Here is an 18,149-nt window from a genome sequence, read left to right as displayed (position 1 = left end):
GGAACGGGGCAGCATCCAGAACGCCAAGCAGGCGCTGCGCAACATGATCAACTCCTCCTGCGACCAGCCCATCGGTTACCCCATCTACGTTTCTCCGCTGACCACGTCTTACGCAGGCAGCCACCCGCAGCTGCGCTCGCTCTGGGGCGGCCCCATCAGCCTGCACAACATCTCCGCCTGGTTCATCCGGAGCTGGGAGAGGTGAGGGAAAATCCCGCAAAAGCCTTGGGCTCATTTTGCGGGTGGGGATTGCCTGTTTTACCCCTTGCAGGAAGGAAAAACATTTATCCGGCAACAGGTCTGGTCGACGTTTGCCAGCCAAAACTGGTAGGGCAGGCAGGGTGTCCCAGCGACCGGTTAGGTCCCACAGAGTTGGCCTTCTCCGGGTCCTGTCAACTAAACAATGTCGTTTGGCGGGACCCAGGGGAAGAGCCTTCTCTGTGGCGACCCCGACCCTTTGGAACCAACTCCCCCCAGATATCATAGTTGCCCCCACCCTCCTTGCCTTTCGTAAGCTCCTTAAAACCCACCTCTGTTGTCAGGCATGGGGGAATTGAGATATTCCCTATCCCCTAGGCTTATAAAATTTATGCATGGTATGCTAGTATGTATGATTGCTTTCTAAATTGGGGTTTTAAATTAACTTAAATATTAGATTTGTTTACATTGTATTGTTATTGCTGTGAGCCGCCCCGAGTCTGCGGAGAGGGGCGGCATACAAATCTGATTAAATAAATAGATAGATAGATAGATAGATAGATAGATAGATAGATAGATAGATAGATAAATAAATAAAACTGGAAAATAGGGAAATCAGGGAATTATCAGAGAAATCGGCGGTTTGGGAAATACCAGGGAATTATCAGGGAATTCACGAAAAAAAAACCCGGAATAAATCATGTAAAAAAACCAAACTGTATTAAAATGTTTAAAAGTCAGGGGAAAATAATGTAAAAAACCACAAATCGCGCTGCCTGGCAGAGTCAAGCAAAAATGAGCATAACTGTGGCAAGAACTTGCTTCCTCAACTACCAACATTTCTCCATGGCTTAGCCGTTTGGTATGACGTCCTCTAAGACCACGCCTTAACTAGATTGCAAGTGACAGGGAAATGTCAGGGAAATATCAGGGAATTTCAAAATGCTTTCTCTCCCTGGGCAAAGTTTGGGGCGTGGCAGCTTTGCGAAATCTTGGGGCCCCACCAGACTTCTTGACGTCTCCAGCTTGAGCAGGGGTTGGACTAGAAGACCTCCAAGGTCCCTCCAAGCTCTTTTGCTTCTGTTCGATTGACGGTTCTCTCCATTTCCTTCTCTGGAAGAGCTGGGGACGCCTCTTGTCTTTGGCTTTTGGCCACAGAGGGGGAAAGGGGTTGCAAAGGAGAGATTCTTGAAGTGAGAACGTTGAACCAGCGGAACAGCCTGCCACCAGAAGCGGTGGGTGATTCATCACTGGAGGCTTTCAATGGAGAGACTGGATAGCCCTTTGCTTGAAATGATCTAGAGTTTGTGCCTGAGCTAGGGGTTGGATTAGATGACCTCCAAGGTCCCCTTCTCCTCCTTCCTTCTTCTTCTTTGCCTTTTCTTCTTCATTTTTTCCCTCCTTCTTCTTCCTTCTTCATCTTCTTCTTCTTCCTTCTCCGCCTTCTTCTTTTTTCCTTCTCCCTTCTTCCTTTTTTGTTTTCTTCCTTCTTCTTCACCTTCTTCTTCTCCTTCCTTTTCACCTTCTTCCTTCTTCTTCTTCTGCTTTCTTCCTTCTTCTTCACCTTCTTCTCCTTCCTTTTTCACCCTTCCTTCTTCTCCTCCTTCTCCTTCCTTCTCCACCTTCTTTTTTCCTTCTCCTTCCTTCTTCCTTTTTCATTTTCTTCCTTCTTCTTCACCTTCTTCCTTCTCTTTCTTCTTCCTCCACCTCCTTTTTCTTCTTTTTTCCTTCTTCTTCTCCTTCTCCTCCTCCTCCTTCTTCTTCCTTCTTCTCCTTCCTTCTCCACCTTCTTCTTCTTTTTTCCTTCTCCCTTCCTTCCTTTTTCATTTTCTTCCTTCTTCACCTTCTTCCTTCTTCTCCTTCCTTCTCCACCTTCTTCTTCTTTTTTCCTTCTCCTTCCTTCTTCCTTTTTCATTTTCTTCCTTCTGCACCTTCTTCCTTCTCTTTCTTTTTCATCCTCCTTTTTCTTCTTTCTTTCTTTCTTTCCTCCCTCCTCCTCCTCCTCCTCCTTCTTTCTTCTTTCTTCTCCTCCTCCTCCTCCTTCCCACCCTCACTTTGTGGGTCTTTTGCAATAGTTTCGGGGTGCCTGCCTGTAACTAGGAGGCCCCTAAGGGCATGACACCCCTTTCCTGCCATTTTACAAAGCCCGAATACGCCCACAGTTGGAATATTGCATCCCGTTTGGTCACCACGTTATTAAAAAAAACAACATGGAGGAAAGTCTAAAAAGAGGGAAGAGAAAAGCAACAAAGATGATTAAGGGACTGAGAAGGATAAAACATAAGAAGGAAAGTTGCAAGAACTGGGTATGTCTCGTGAAAAGAAGGACCAGGGGGGTGGGGGTGGGGGTGGGGGGTGACATGATAGCATGCCTTCCAATATTTGAGGGTCTGTTACAGAGAAGAGGGGGTCAACCTATTCTCCAAAGCAACAAGAAGAAATGGATGGAAATTAATGAAGGAGAGAAGCAGTCTAGAAGTAAGGAGAATTTCCTGACACTGAGAACAATTTAAGCAGTGGAACAGCCTGCCACCGGAGGTTTATTTATTTATCTAATTTGACTTCTATGCTGCCCAATCCCGAAGGACTCAGGGCAGCTTACAACAGTGTAAATTACAAGTCACAATAACAATAAAAGAAGTCAAGGGGGGAAAAAACCTCCCAAACTAATTATTTAAAACCCTAATTAAAACTTAGAAACAGTTCAACAACACACATACTAGTCCTTCATACTGATTCATACATATAGAATAGAATAGAATAGAATAGAATTTTTATTGGCCAAGTGTGATTGGACACACAAGGAATTTGTCTTGGTGCATATGGACAAGCTAGTGGATTGATTTAGGACCCCTAGACCTGCCGGCATAGCCAGGTCTTTGTGGCCTTACAAAAAGCCATCCAGACCTTGGGAGGGGCGAATTGATTCCATAAAGCCGGGGCAGCAACAGAGAAGGCCCTACCCTGTGGTCCTGCCAACCTGCATTGTTTAGCTCACGGGACCTGGAGGAGGACCTCCCTGCTGTGAGCCACCCCGAATCTTCAGAGAGAGGCAGCATATAAATTTAATAAATATAAGAAATAAATAAACTCTTGTGAGCTCTCATTGGTTTCTGGAAGGCAGGTGTTAAGTTATGGGGGCTTTCCACATAGGAGGCTTTTTAAGAAGAGGCTGGAGAGACATTTTGCCCGAAGCGGTCTAGGGTTTTCCTGCCTGAGCCAGTGGGTTGGACTAGATGACCACCAAGGTCCCTCCCAACTCTGTTCTACCCTCTGTTTGTTCTCCCCCTGCCCTCCAGGTTGCAAAAGGGCTGCGGAGCCGGCTGCAACAGTGGAGGCAACATCGAAGATTCAGACTGTGGCGGGGGCTCCTCACTCAGCAATAACCCCCCCGGGCATAGCACACAGGTCCCCGGGAGCACAGCTCATAATGCTGGGCCGGCGGCTGTGAACCCCACCGAGCCGGGGGCTACGGGGGCCCAATCTCAGGCAGGTAAGAAAACTTTCCGGAAAGTCACCAGGTTTGGGGGTGAACATAGAAACATGGATGATTGACGGCAAAAAAAGACCTCATGGTCCATCTAGTCTGCCCTTATACTATTTCCTGTATTAGGATGGATATATGTTTATCCCAGGCATGTTTCAATTCAGTTCCTGTGGATTTACCAGCCACGTCTGCTGGAAGTTTGTTCCAAGCATCTACTACTCTTTCAGTGAAATAATATTTTCTTGCTTAATTTCTGATCTTTCCCCCAACTAAGCTCAGATGGTGCCCCCTTGTTCTTGGGTTCACTTTCCTATTGAAAACACTTCCCTCCTGAAACTTCTTTAACCCTTTAAACATATTTAGATACATAGAAACACAGAAGACTGACGGCAGAAAAGGACCTCATGATCCATCTAGTCTGCCCTTATACTATTTTTTGTATTTTGTCTTAGGATGGATCTATGTTTATCCCAGGCATGTTTCAATACAGTTCCTGTGGATTTACCAACCACATCTGCTGGAAGTTTGTTCCAAGCTTCTACGACTCTTTCGGTCAAATAATATTTTCTCGCGTAATTTCTGATCTTTCCCCCAACTAACCTCCAATTGTGCCCCCTTGTTCTTGGGTTCACTGTCCTATTAAAAACACTTCCCTCCTGAACCTTATTTAACCCTTTAATATATTTAAATGTTTCGATCATGTCCCTGCTTTTCCTTCTGTCCTCCAGACTATACAGATTGAGTCCATGAAGTCTTTCCTGAGAGGTTTTATGCTTAAGACCTGCCACCATTTTTGTAGCCCGTCTTTGGACCCGTTCAATTGTATCAATATCTTTTTGTAGGTGAGGTCTCCAGAACTGGACACAGTATTCCCAATGTGGTCTCACCAGCGAGATCACAATCGCTTGGTTTCAAGTAGGGGTGTTCAACCCTGGGGACTTTAAAACCGGTGGACTTCAACTCCAAGAATTCCCCCCCCCCCACCCAGCCAGCATGTGCCGTCTGGGGAAATTCGGGGAGTTGATATCCCACCTGTTTTAAAGTCAGTGTTCTGAGCTAAGCTTCCTGATAAATCATAAAATTTAATGACATTTACTAGTTAGTTAGTTTAATGAAAAGAATGACCAGGGGGGACAGGATAGCAGCCTTCCAACATCTCAGGGGTTGCCCCAAAGAAGAGGGAGTCAACCTATTCTTCAAAGCACCTGAGGGTAGAACAAGAAGCAATGGGTGGAAACTAAACAAGGAGAGAAGCAACTTAGAACTAAGGAGAAATTTCCTGACAGTCAGAACAATTAGTCAGTGGAACAGCTTGCCTCCAGAAGTTGTGAATGCTCCAGCACTGGAAGTTTTAAAGCAGATGTTGGATAACCATCTGTCTGAACTAGTGTAGAGTTTCCTGCCTAAGCAGGGGGTTGGACTAGAGGACCTTCAAGGTCCCTTCGAACTCTGTTGTTGTTGTTGTTGTTGTTATAATATAATTATATAATATAATATAATTATATATAATATAATTATAATTATGTTTTTAATTATAATTATAATTATAATAAAACACAAAACGTAGTTCCCCCAAAACCCCTCTTTTTTATTTCAACAGCTATCACGCTGTGGGCGTGGCTTATTTTGTGGGTGTGGCTCTTTTTCCCCCCCTTCTGGGCTCTGGGTATGTTTTTCCTATCGCAGTAAATGAGGTTGAATGTGTATAATTTTAGAAGAGCTGTGCGTGTGTGTACTTACACATACACTTTATATAGTAGATAATGTGTATTTTTGTGTGTCTGTGCGTAATATGTATGTATACCTGTGGCATATGTACATAGAATTAAAGGGTATATTTTGGATGTTCAATAATAGTAAACAGATAGGGAAATTGTCTGTCTTTGAGGCGAGAATAGGCCAGGCACCCTAACCCAAACTTGGAAGTGAGTGATGTCAAGTTGGTCACCTTTAAGCCAGTCACATGACCTTTAAGCCACACCCACAGTTTGATAGCAAATTTTTTTTGCAGCCCTTCACTGCATAGATCTAGTCAATGTCTAGACCCTCTTCTAGATAGATATTCATGCCTGGTTTTTCATCTTCTGACTCTCACATCTAAGAGAGGGCCCTCAAAGTCCCCATCGTCCTCTGATTCAGACAATATTTTAAACTGGATGTTCTACAGTCTCTGATGGTTCCCCAGTCTCTAATTCCCCTTCATTCTCTAGAATAGAATAGAATAGAATTTTTATTGGCCAAGTGTGATTGGACACACAAGGAATTTGTCTTGGTGCATATGCTCTCAGCGTACATAAAATAAAATATACATTTGTCAAGAATCATGTGGTACAACACTTAATGATTGTCATAGGGGTCAAATAAGCAATGAAGAAGCAATATTAATAAAAATCTTAGGATATACGCAACAAGTTACAGTCATACAGTCAACATGGGAGGAAATGGGTGATAGGAATGATGAGAAAAAGTAGTAGAATAAAAGTGCAGATTTAGTAGAAAGTCTGACAGTGTTGAGGGAATGATTTGTTTAGCAGAGTGATGGCGTTCGGGAAAAAACTGTTCTTGTGTCTAGTTGTCTTGGTGTGCAGTGCTCTGCAGCGACGTTTTGAGGGTAGGAGTTGAAACAATTTGTGTCCAGGATGTGAGGGGTCAGTAAATATTTTCCACGCTCTAGAACATTGGCCTGTGATGCCAGTACTCATCCGTCTCCTGGTCCTCGAAATCCGTGACCGGCTGAGCTGGATGTGGACCACTCACATCTTTCATGTGTCAGTCATGCTGTCCACCGAAGTGGTACCCATCTATCTCCTCACAAATGGCCTGCTTTGGAGCTGCTGACTTGGCTGGGAGCTCGCTCCATCCCGCAGCAGCAACTGGTTCTTGAACGCGAGTCGGACAATTGTCGGACAGCCGCGTTCCCATCCCCGGACCGCCACGACAGCCCTGCCTTTTGTTCTCTCCGCAGCAGAATCCGATCCCAGCCTTCCTCCTCCGAGCCAGAGCTGGCTGGTCCAGCCCCAGCTAAGCCAGACCGACGGACGTCCCCCACCGACCCCCGCCGCCTCGTGGCCTCCGGGCCCCCATTTCCTGGGAAGCCAGCTTTCGTGCGCCAGCTCCTTGGCTTCGGTGGCCGAGGGCCCGGGACGCACCCCGCTGCCCCTCCACCCCAGCCTTGGGACACTCTCCCCTTTCGTCTATGAGGGTCTCTGCAGCAAGTGGAGCCTGCCGACCCGCAAAGGACTGAACGGGTTAGGGGGCAGCGAGAGCGAATTCCCGCCCGGGACGCCGCCACCCCACACGAAGGACAGCTCTTGTATAGCATCGAACGCCGTTGCCGCCTTGGGGACGCTCAGCATTGGAGGGAGCCCTAAACCTCAGGTAGGCCATCCTGCCGATTTTTACACAATTCCTCCTTTATTTTTTTACACATGGACTCCCACATACAAAAGGCGGCTTGACACTTTGCCAATCACATGTTTGTGACACCAAGATTGTCGCGATAGTAAAAATGATTAAAGTCCGTTTGAACCTTAATTATCGCGGAGGCGATGGAATGGAAGCTTTTCATTCATTCATTCATTCATTCATTCATTCATTCATTCATTCATTCATTCATTCATTAGATTTGTATGCCGCCCCTTTCCGTAGACTCGGGGCGGCTCAAAACATAATAAAACAATTCATAACAAATCTAATAATTTACAATTTAAAATTTAAAGTAGTTAAGAAAACCCCATTTTTAAGCAGAGATATCTACAAACGTACCATACATAAATTATATAGGCCTGGGGGAGATATCTCAATTCCCCCATGCCTGACAACAAAGGTGGGTTTTGAGGAGTTTACGAAAGGCAAGGAGGGTAGGGGCAGTTTTAATCTCTGGGGGGAGCTGGTTCCAGAGAGTCGGGGCCGCCACAGAGAAGGCTCTTCCCCTGGGCCCCGCCAACCGACATTGTTTAGTTGACGGGTCCTGGAGAAGGCCCACTCTGTGGGACCTAATCGGTCGCTGGGATTCGTGCAGCAGCAGGCGGTCTCGGAGATATTCTGGTCCGATGCCATGAAGGGCTTTATAGGTCATAACCAAGATTTGTTCAAAACAAGATTTCTTTTATTATAAAAGTAGGAAAAAAAACATGTCCCGGTGGACAAAACAACAAATACGTCTTACATGATGGTGGATAGAAAGAAGAAGGGATCTTTAGGATGAAGAAGAAGGAAGTAGTGTCAGATGTGGCAGGATATTACATCATAATAGGAGGAACTTAATAAAGCACACACAGTTAACTATTTAATTACTAAATGTCTCTGGGGCTGTCAATATTCAGCGTGACAAAGATAAACCGGCACGAAGGCGGTGCTTGCTGGCATCCTGATATATGCTTGAGAAAGCCAAGCATGGTTGAACGATGCTCGTCCCCCATAATTTAATCATCTGCTAAGCCCCGTGGTTGGTGCAGTGGTCCAAAGGCGGCATTGCAGGCTGATTCTGACCGCTGCCAAGAGTTCGATCTCGACTGGCTCAAGGTTGACTCAGGCTCCCGTCTTTCTGAGGTTGGTAAAATGCGGACCCAGATTGTTGAGGGCAAGTAGGCTGACTTTGTAAACTGCTTAGAGGAAGCTATAAAGTGGTGTATAAGTCTAAATGCCGTTGCTATTCCATTCCATACAGACTTATATACTGCAGAATCCTATTCCATTCTATTCCATTCCATTGCATATTTTCTATTCTATTCTAATTTCATTCGAATATTTATTCTAATTCTTATTTTGATTCTTCTCTATTCTATTCCTATTTTCTATTCTATCTATTCTATGCTATGCTATGCTATGCTATTCCATTCCATATTTTCTATTCTATTCCATTCCATTCCATAATCCTATTATTCTATTCTGTTCTAGTCTAATTTCATTCTAATATCTTATTCTTCTCTATTCTATTCCATTTCCTATTTTCCATTCCATTCCATATTACTATTATTCTATTCTCTTCTAATTTCATTAATTCTAATTGTCATTCTTATTTTTCTCTGTTCTATTCTATTCTATTCTAATTTCATTCTTATTCTTATTCTTCTCTATTCTATTCCATTTCCTATTTTCCATTCCATATTACTATTATTCTATTCTATTCTAATTTCATTAATTCTAATTGTCATTCTTATTTTTCTCTGTTCTATTCTATTCTATTCTAATTTCATTCTTATTCTTATTCTTCTCTATTCTATTCCATTTCCTATTTTCCATTCCATTCCATATTACTATTATTCTATTCTCCACTGCACTGGGAAGGAGAGTCCAACATGGGTAATTACCAATCCTATTGGTAGAGACTGAGTTAATTTAAATATTTAAATGCGAGGTAGCCACCGCCCCTTAGCAGCCCCCAATACCTCAGTTTTAAAAACTCAGTCTAAGAGTAGAGACTTGAGTTTTCTTCCTCTACATAAGTAGTAGTGATATGTAAATAAGTGAATATGTATAAATAAATAAATAACCTTTTTAATGTTGTTTTTCTTCTCTTCCTTTCTCCAGGCACAGATTGAAGAGGAGTTTTTTCTTCAAGGGGTCTCTGTCCTCCGTGGACACCACCCCCACCGTTTTTCTCCCCGAGTTTCCCTTCCCTCCGTGGGTACAATTCTGACCGGGGAGCGACCCAGCCTGGGGTCACTGGCCTCAGTGGCCAAACCTGGCTGGCGGCCGAAGGTGAGGGGGTCCGGCCCCCTCACTGGAAGGTCTGTGAAGCGGCTTCGGAGGGCGGCTTCGGAGAGCGCGAAAAATCCTGGCGCGGTGCCAGCGCCTCTCAGCTGTTCGGCGGTGACAGGAAAAGCCGCCGCCGCCGCCGCCGCTGTTTTCGCCGTTCCTGGGAGCCTTGAAAGCCGCTCTGATCGGCGAAGAAGGCAATAGAACGAGGGACGGTGGCATTGCTTCCTCTATTGGGGCCAGTGATAAGCCCCGAAGGAAGCTGGATTTGATTTGGCGATCCGCCATTTTCGGCGTCTTTTCGCGCGCCCGCCATTGTTGAGGTGCTACTGGCCAATCAGCAAGCCAGATTTAGGCTGCAGGGCGCATGCGTGGATTGCTGAGGTGATTAGTCACCATTTTGCGAGAGTTATTGTGAAGACCGTTATTTCTCTGACTCTCCAGATCTTTGTTGATTCTAACAACTGTTAATAGTAAGTAATGGAGGATAAAATTCCTGAAAAAATCTCCTCCCCCAGCGTGCCCAAGGATAAGGGCAAACCAAAGCCAAAGGAAAAATCTAAGCCTTCCTCTACATCCCTCAAAGAGGCAGAGAGAAGGATTAAGGCTTTGGAGCAGAGGCTGGAGGCAGCCATTCTGACACCTAGAATTGCCTCGCCTCTCCCTGCGCAAGTGATGTTCCAAGCCAGGGATTTGCAAGCTCCCCAGTTGGGTACCGTGGAGGCCTTGTCAGAGAGGGATTGGTCACCAGAAAGGCAGGCCCCATTTCTGCCTCAACCTGTTTATGCTGCCTCAGGCCTTAGTCAACCTAGGCCTGCTTCTGCTTCTGCTGCACATTCATTTAAGAGTGGGCCTACAGCAACCTTTACTCCCACTGCAGCTGGACTCAGAGTAAACCCTGATACCTGGCAACAGATGTCTCCAGCCTTGCAGGAGCTTGTTACTGATGCTTATGCGCAAGGGATGGCAACAAGAGTGCAGGAAACACGACCTGGCCCAACCAGAAATCCTTGGTCAGTACCGCCCCTCTCGGGTATGGGGTCCTGGGTTGAAGAACCTTCCCAGATAGAAGACACAGAGAAGGAGTATGATTTCTCTGATGACGAGACCGCTCCTGAAGCACCAGTAGTAGCAGGTCTCTTCAAGGCATCCTTCTTTAAAGTGTTGCTTCATAAGGCTAAGCAAACAGCGGACCTGCCAGGTCCTACCAAAGCTACAGATTCTACTGAGGACCCGAAACCATCTACAGTCCTCTTTAAAGAACCCCAGCCTGAGACTGACCATGTGCCATCTTCAGAAATCTTCAGACAAGGCCTTAAGCGTCCCTGGCTCACTCCAGCAGCTGCTCAGGGACCTTCGGTCATGGAGCGTAAATTCTATACGCTGGATGAGGATATGGAAAAATTATTGGAGTTTCCGCCCATTGATCAGCCTGTAATGACTCTAATTTCAAAGGCTTTAGTTCCTTCTGAGACTGGCGATAGCCTTAAGCCAGAAGATAGAAAGGCGGAGATTTTACTACGTAAGTCTCACTTAATGGCCAGTTGGGGGTTTCGGGCAGCTGCGGCGGCCTCTTTTTTCAACCGGGCCTCTATAATATGGTTGCAAGAGGTGCAGGCCCGTCTAGGCCCAGATGATGGCCGTTTGAGACAGGACATCAGTAAGCTGTTAGCGGCAGCTGAATTTTCCGCCGATGCCACCCTGCATGCAGCAAAGTTTTCGGCTCGGGGGATGGCGACCTCTTTGGCCTCCAGACGACTCCTTTGGCTGAGGAATTGGCCGGCGGACCTCAAGTCCAAGTGGAACCTGGCGTCCTCTCCCTACCAAGGAGAGAAATTGTTTGGGGAGGCGTTGGATCCGGTCCTAATTGAGGATAAGGACAAACGGAAGTCCCTTCCCAGGGCGTACAGAAGGCAGGAGCGTCGGGCTAATCCTTATAATCGTCGCCAGCCATTTCGCTGGGACTCCTCCTCGTCGGTGGGTCAGAATGCCAGGCCATTTCAGCAGGGCCAGTATGGTCAGTCAACCTTTCGGGGTGACCGGGCGTCTTTTCAAGACCGACCAAGGGGGTATCAGCAGGCTAGGCGACCCTTCAGGGGAAACCAACGAGGCTTCAAGCGCAACTCCAAGTGACTTTCCTTCGCTAGTGCCCATAGGAGGCAAACTACAACTTTTCAGTGCCTCCTGGAGAAGTATCTCCACCGACAAATGGGCGATAGCCACAATTTCGCAGGGGTTGCGTCTGGAGTTTCTTCAGCCCCCACCTCAACGTTTTGTCCAATGTCCATCGACCCGCGATCCGTTGAAAAATCTTCATTTGCAGCGGGAAATAGAACATCTTTTGCACATCAAGGCGATAGAGAGAGTGCCCGAGCATGCCAAAGGAACAGGCTTTTATTCCATCGTCTTCCTTGTACCAAAAGCGTCAGGAGGGTTCCGCATGATTCTCAATTTGAAATCTCTCAATGTCTTCATCCGGTATCGGAGATTTCGTATGCACTCTCTCCAGTCGATTCTCGCCTCTATTCGTCATCACGACTTTCTTTCGTCAATAGACCTGAAAGATGCTTACCTGCATATACCTGTTTGGCCGCCTCATCGTCGCTTTCTCAGGTTCTGCCTCAACGGTACTCACTACCAGTACCGGGCAATGCCGTTCGGCCTGTCGTCTGCGCCTCGGACATTTACAAAACTAATGGACATATTGACGGCGCATGTCAGAGCACGGTCTGTGCGGGTGATGGCATACTTGGACGACATCATCGTGATGTCCAAGTCACTGCCTCAAGCGCAGCACGACTTGACGCTCACACGGGAGGTCCTGGAGAGCCTCGGCTATACCATCAACGAGGAAAAGAGTCATCTTGTGCCTTCTACCAGCATCCAACATCTGGGGTCGATTATAGATACCACCCAGGACACCGTCTCTTTGACACAGGAACGGCTTCTCAACATTCGGCGACTGGTCAGCGACCTGTGTCGACATCATCAGGTCTCGCTGGCCATGTTGTCCAAAGTACTCGGGACTCTGGTTTCAGCGATTGGAATCGTGCCATGGGCTCGATATCACATCAGGAAGCTCCAGTGGTTCCTGCTCCCGTACCAAAAGGTCAAGGTCAGTCATTCTCAACGGCAGGTGAGGATTCCAGTAGGCGTGAAACACTCTCTCAGATGGTGGTTGTCCCCAGCCTTGTTTCGGGGCTCTCCCCTCCACAGTCACGACCATCTGGTTCTGACTACAGATGCGAGTCTGTCGGGTTGGGGGGCTCACATGGGGCCCCATATGGCTCAGGGTTTATGGTCCCAGGAAGACCTAGCTCCCATCAATATCAACTTTCTGGAGCTCAGGGCAGTGTTCCTGGCACTTCAGGCCTTTTCCTCCTGGGTTCAGGGCAGAGACATACTGGTTCTGACAGACAATGTAGCGACCAGGGCCCATCTCAATCATCAAGGGGGCACGAAGTCACAGCGTCTAATGCTCGAGACCACAGCTCTCTTCGATTGGGCCGAACGTCATCTGTCTTCATTGAGAGCGGAGCACATTGCGGGGACCAGCAACGTGCAGGCGGACTGGCTGAGCAGGGCGACCATCGATCCTTCGGAATGGAGACTCGCTCCGGCTCTTTTCAACTGCGTAGTCCGCCGCTTCGGGGTACCATCAGTGGATCTATTTGCAACCCCGGACAACGCCCAATTGCCCAGGTTTTATTCCCGGTTCAGGACGCCAGGTGCGGAAGGGGTCAATGCCCTGTTGTCTCCCTGGCCCAAGGGTCTCCTTTACGCTTTTCCGCCTACATGCCTGATTCAAAGAACGTTGGACAAGATGGTGCAAGAAGGAGCGGAGTTGATATTGTTGGCTCCTCATTGGCCGAGACGCCCTTGGTTCGCCGACCTGACAGCCTTTTCGGTGTCCTCCCCGTGGAGGATTCCGGATTGCGAAATATCGTTATGCCAGGGGTCAGTGTGTCATCCGAACCCGCAGTGGTTCCAGCTGACCGCCTGGCACTTGAGAGGCTCAGGTTGAGGAAACAGTGTATCCCGGACAATGTGGTTGATACCATGCAGGCTGCTCGTCGACCGTCTACGGTCCGGATTTACCAAGCTACATGGGCAGCCTTTTGTAGGTTTTGTTTAGAACAACGTGCTAACCCTCAAGAAGCTTCGGTCATTTTGGTGTTACAGTTCCTGCAAGCAGGTGTTGACAGAGGTTTAGCGCCAAATACATTGAAAAGACAAATAGCGGCTCTGGCAACCATTGTACAGGTACCGTTTTCCCGTTCACTAGCACAACACCCTTGGATACGGGAATTTGTTAAAGGAGCTGTCAACTCCCATTCTCCTCCGGTACATAGGTTTCCGACCTGGGATTTGGCTCTCGTACTGAAAGCTCTTACTTCACCTCCCTTTGAGCCGCTCAGGACTATTTCACTTCGTCTGCTGACAATAAAGACCGCATTTCTTGTGGCGATCACTTCTGCGCGCCGAGTATCAGAATTGTCTGCTCTGTCCACTCGGTCAGATTTGTGTGTGTTCCACTCGGACAGAGTGGTACTTAGACTAGATCCGGCCTTTATTCCCAAGGTCAATTCTGGGTTTCATAGATCGCAGGAGTTGGTCCTTCCTGATTTTTGTACTCATGGTCAACATCCGTTGGAGTTGAGGTGGCACAAGGTAGATGTCAGGAGGGCCTTAAAGATTTATATCAGGAGGACTGATCAGTTCAGGAAGACTGACAGGATGTTTGTATCTTTTGCTCAGGGATCTATGGGACTAGGGGTCTCATCTAAATCTATTAGTCGCTGGCTTAAGGATTGTATTGCAGAAGCGTACAAAGCCAGGTCTCAATCGCCTCCGGCGGGCATAACTGCGCATTCCACCAGAAGTGCGGCCGCGTCTGCCGCATGGAATACCCAAGCATCTATTGAGGACATTTGCAAGGCAGCGACTTGGGCTTCGCCTACAACCTTCATCCGTCATTATAGACTGGACTCGGTTGCTTCGGCTGAAGCTTCCTTTGGGAGACGTGTGTTGCAGAGGGTTTGTTCCTCTCCGTCGACCGTGGCACAGCCTTTTCCCTCCCAAGGGATGTGAACTTTGGTATATCCCATGTTGGACTCTCCTTCCCAGTGCAGTGGAGAAGAACCGTTGTACATACCTGAACGGTCTTCTCGATGCACTGGAAGGAGAGTCCAAACCCACCCGGCGTAGTGGCCAGGTCGCCGGAGTATTTGGGTTGCGAGGTTTATATGTTAATTGTTATATGGTTAAAGTTCAATAAATTGTGTTACCTCTATACTGTCTTCGTTTTTAAAACTGAGGTATTGGGGGCTGCTAAGGGGCGGTGGCTACCTCGCATTTAAATATTTAAATTAACTCAGTCTCTACCAATAGGATTGGTAATTACCCATGTTGGACTCTCCTTCCAGTGCATCGAGAAGACCGTTCAGGTATGTACAACGGTTCTTCTATTCTAATTTCATTCTAATTCTTATTCTTGTTTTTCTGTTCTATGCTATTCTGTTCTAATTTTATTCTAATTCTAATTTTTATTATTCTCTATTCTATTCTAATTTCATTCTAATTCTAATTCTCTATTTTATTCTATTCTATTCTAATTTCATTCTAATTCTAATTTTTATTCTTCTCTATTCTATTCCATTCTAATTTCATCCTTATTCTATTCTATTGTTTTTGTTTTCTTCAATCAAACGGTTTAGCCTTAAAACGTCTGCAGCCATTCATCCATTCTGGGAATCAAAGTGTCCTTTTGGGTTTTTTGCGTGAAATTTTGCTGCCGTCCTCATCAGTAGCGGGTTGCGAATCCCATTGCCACTGGTTTTCTTGAACAGCCTCCCACCGCCGCCTCTACCGGTTTGCAGAACCCAGAGCCACCCGCCGCTGGTCCACATATTTATTATTATTTATTTATTTATTGGATTTATATGCCGCCCCTCTCCGAGGACTCGGGGCGACTTTCAACATATAAAAGGCAACGAAAGCATCTTAAATCCAATTTAAATTTAAAACTAACCAATCTAAAATACACGGCTCAAATAAATAAAGGGAACGCTTAAACAACACAATATAATGTTTTTTATTACTGTTGTTAGCCGCCCCGAGTCTACGGAGAGGGGCGGCATACAAATCCAATAACTAACTAACTAACTAACTAACTAACTAACTAACTAACTAACTAACTAACTCCAAGTAAACCAAACTTCTGTGAAATCAAACTGTCCACTTAGGAAGCAACACTGATTGACAATCAATTTCACACACTGTTGTGCAAATTCAACTTCGTACAGAACAAAGTATTCAATGGGAATATTTCATTCATTCAGATCTAGGATGTGTTATTTGAGTGTTCCCCTTTATTTTTTGAGCAGTGTATATCAATCTGTGTACAGTGGTACCTCTACTTATGAACTTAATTCGTTCTGTGACCAGGTTTTTAAGTAGAAATGTTTGTAAGAAGAAGCAATTTTTCCCAATGTAAAAGCAAATAATGTGTGCGATTGGGGAAACCACAGGGAGGGTGGAGGCCCTGTTTCCTCCCAGGAGATTCCTAGAGAGGCCCCACGGAGGCTTCTCCCCGCCTTTTCCGGCCTTGTTTCCTCCCAGGAGATTCCTAGAGAGGCCCCACGGAGGCTTCTCCCTGCCTTTTCCGGCCCTGTTTCCTCCGAAGAGATTCCTAGAGAGGCCCCACAGAGGCTTTTCCCCGCCTTTTCTGGCTCTGTTTCCTCCCAGGAGATTCCTAGAGAGGCCCCACGGAGGCTTCTCCCTGCCTTTTCCGGCCCCGTTTCCTCCGAAGAGATTCCTAGAGAGGCCCCATGGAGGCTTCTCCCTGCCTTTTCCAGTTACAGTTTCGGAGGCTCGGGTTCTTAAGTAGAAAATGGTTCTTGAGAAGAGGCAAAAAAAAACCTTGAACACCCGGTTCTTATCTAGAAAGGTTCGTAGGTAGAGGCCTTCTTAGGTAGACGTACCCCTGTATTGATATTAATGTAGATATAACTATGCCTTTTCTCCTGCAGGCTCCCACCCCAGGACCAGTCCCCGAGGCTGCCACCAGCACCCCCAGCCCGCTGCCTCTGGAACCCCCCTCCACTGCCCCCCAAGAGGACTCTGTGCTCCCCGAGCCTGACCCCCTGGTGGCCGAATGGGGCCGGCAACGAGAAGACGAAGACAGTCCAGCGGCCGGCCAGCCCCTCCTGGATCACCAATATTGAACCCGAAAATTGGGGCACACACACACTCTCGACGTCCTACTAAAGGAACTACGGGCTGGTCCCGTTTGACTCTTCTTGGCTTCCCGCCACTCGCCCCACCGCCCGGTCGTCACCTGATCCCTCCTGGTTCTTCTGTTTCATTCACACAAACCAACCTAAAGCATCTTTATTTTTTTTGGATTCGTCTGCGAGACCGAGGACGAGCGACGGAGGCTGTTTTAGCCTCGCCTGCAGGTTTCTTCCCATCCGCGCCCCCCTTCTTCTTTCACCGTCTCTGCACCCCGCTGCGCGCTCCCCGAAAATATCTTCCACTCGCTCGCAGGGGCAGGCTCCCCCCCCCAAACCCACAAATCACAAGGACCTGCCTTGCTCGCGTACTCTGATGCTCAAGGCTACACACACACACACACACACACACACAAAGACAATTTTTCCCCCCTCCACCCTGCTGTTGTCGTTCCTTGGGGTTAATAATAACAATAATAATTTCTTTTTGTTTCGTTTTGCTGTTTTTTCCACCCCGTTTTCCCTCCCACAATGGTGGATTTGTGGTGGGTGGGAAAATTATATAAAAAAACCCCTAAGGAAGTGTGTGTGTGTGTGTGTGTGAATCGCAGCAGCTGACAAACTTCCGAGGTTTGGAATTTGGGAAGAGGCAGGAAAAGACCGGAAGATGTAGGGTGTTAGGGCATCTTTGTTAGAATTGGGTCAGTGTTGTTTTGGAAAGATTTGGGGTTGTTTATTTTTCTCATTTCTCTCTTATTGTCTATAGCAGAGGTACTCAACCTGGGGGTCGGGACCCCTTTGGGGGTCGAAGGACCGTTTTAAAGGAGTCACTTAAGAACTACCGGAAAATACAAATTTCCCACAGTGTTAGGAACTAAAGCTTCTATTCTGGCCCCTTGGGATGTATTTTTACACTCCGACCAATCAGGTGTTTACAGTGGGGGTGTCCCTCTGACCTTCCTGCCAATCGGCTTCGAGCTCTGTTGGGAGAATTGGCGCTCGACTTATGGTTGAGGGCCACCCCAACACAAGGGACTGTATTAAGGGGTCGTAGCATTAGAAAGGTTGAAAACTACTGGTCTATGGAGATCCAGGTCTTGGTGGTCACCAAAGGTGCTTTTTTCAAGAGGCAACTAGATTTTTGGGAGAGTTTTTTTCTCCGAAGACATTTCGCTTCTCATGCAAGAAGCTTCCTTAGTTCTTCAGACATTTTATTTCTCATCCAGGAAGCTTCTTCAAGAGCTGAAGAAGCTTCTAGGATGACAAGCAAAATGTCCTTGGAGGAAAAAAACCCAGAAAGTCAAGTTGTCTCTTGAAAAAAAAACCCAAAACAACCCCATCTTTGAGATCCTCTCTTAATACTTTCCTGGCTTCCTTCCTTGATTCTTTCCATCCAGCTTTGCAGGTCAAACAAAGGGCAGAAAATCAGAAATTTAAATTTCACCCGCAGATAGCATCTTTCTACAAGGTTTTTTTTTGGGGGGGGGGGAGGACGGAGGACATGGTTTGGCACAGCAAGTGGGAGATTCCCA

The 18,149-nt window shown here is 46.9% G+C and overlaps 1 protein-coding gene across 1 annotated transcript; it reads left to right on the top strand.

The window, feature by feature from the left end:
- The first annotated feature begins 6 nt into the window (after nt 1-6).
- Nucleotides 7-17,101, top strand: LOC139175153 (pecanex-like protein 3). Its single transcript, XM_070766052.1, has 4 exons — nt 7-201; nt 3,498-3,691; nt 6,651-7,063; nt 16,417-17,101. The coding sequence occupies exons 1-4, from the start codon at nt 44-46 to the stop codon at nt 16,609-16,611; spliced, it is 960 nt and encodes a 319-aa protein (XP_070622153.1). The 5' UTR covers nt 7-43; the 3' UTR covers nt 16,612-17,101.
- The last annotated feature ends 1,048 nt before the right edge of the window (nt 17,102-18,149 follow it).

Source organism: Erythrolamprus reginae, chromosome 13 (assembly GCF_031021105.1).
Source record: "Erythrolamprus reginae isolate rEryReg1 chromosome 13, rEryReg1.hap1, whole genome shotgun sequence".
NCBI classification, from domain to species: Eukaryota; Metazoa; Chordata; class Lepidosauria; order Squamata; family Dipsadidae; genus Erythrolamprus; species Erythrolamprus reginae.
Note: the sequence above shows the minus strand (reverse complement) of the source record. Positions and strands in the feature narration are given on the sequence as shown.

Bases quoted from the DNA above. Each gene is read 5' to 3' on its own strand.
- LOC139175153 (XM_070766052.1), top strand. From the start codon at position 44: ATGATCAACTCCTCCTGCGACCAGCCCATCGGTTACCCCATCTACGTT. The intron at 202-3,497 runs GTGAGGGAAAAT...CCTGCCCTCCAG, and splicing joins TTCATCCGGAGCTGGGAGAG to GTTGCAAAAGGGCTGCGGAG. The intron at 7,064-16,416 runs GTAGGCCATCCT...TTTCTCCTGCAG, and splicing joins GAGGGAGCCCTAAACCTCAG to GCTCCCACCCCAGGACCAGT.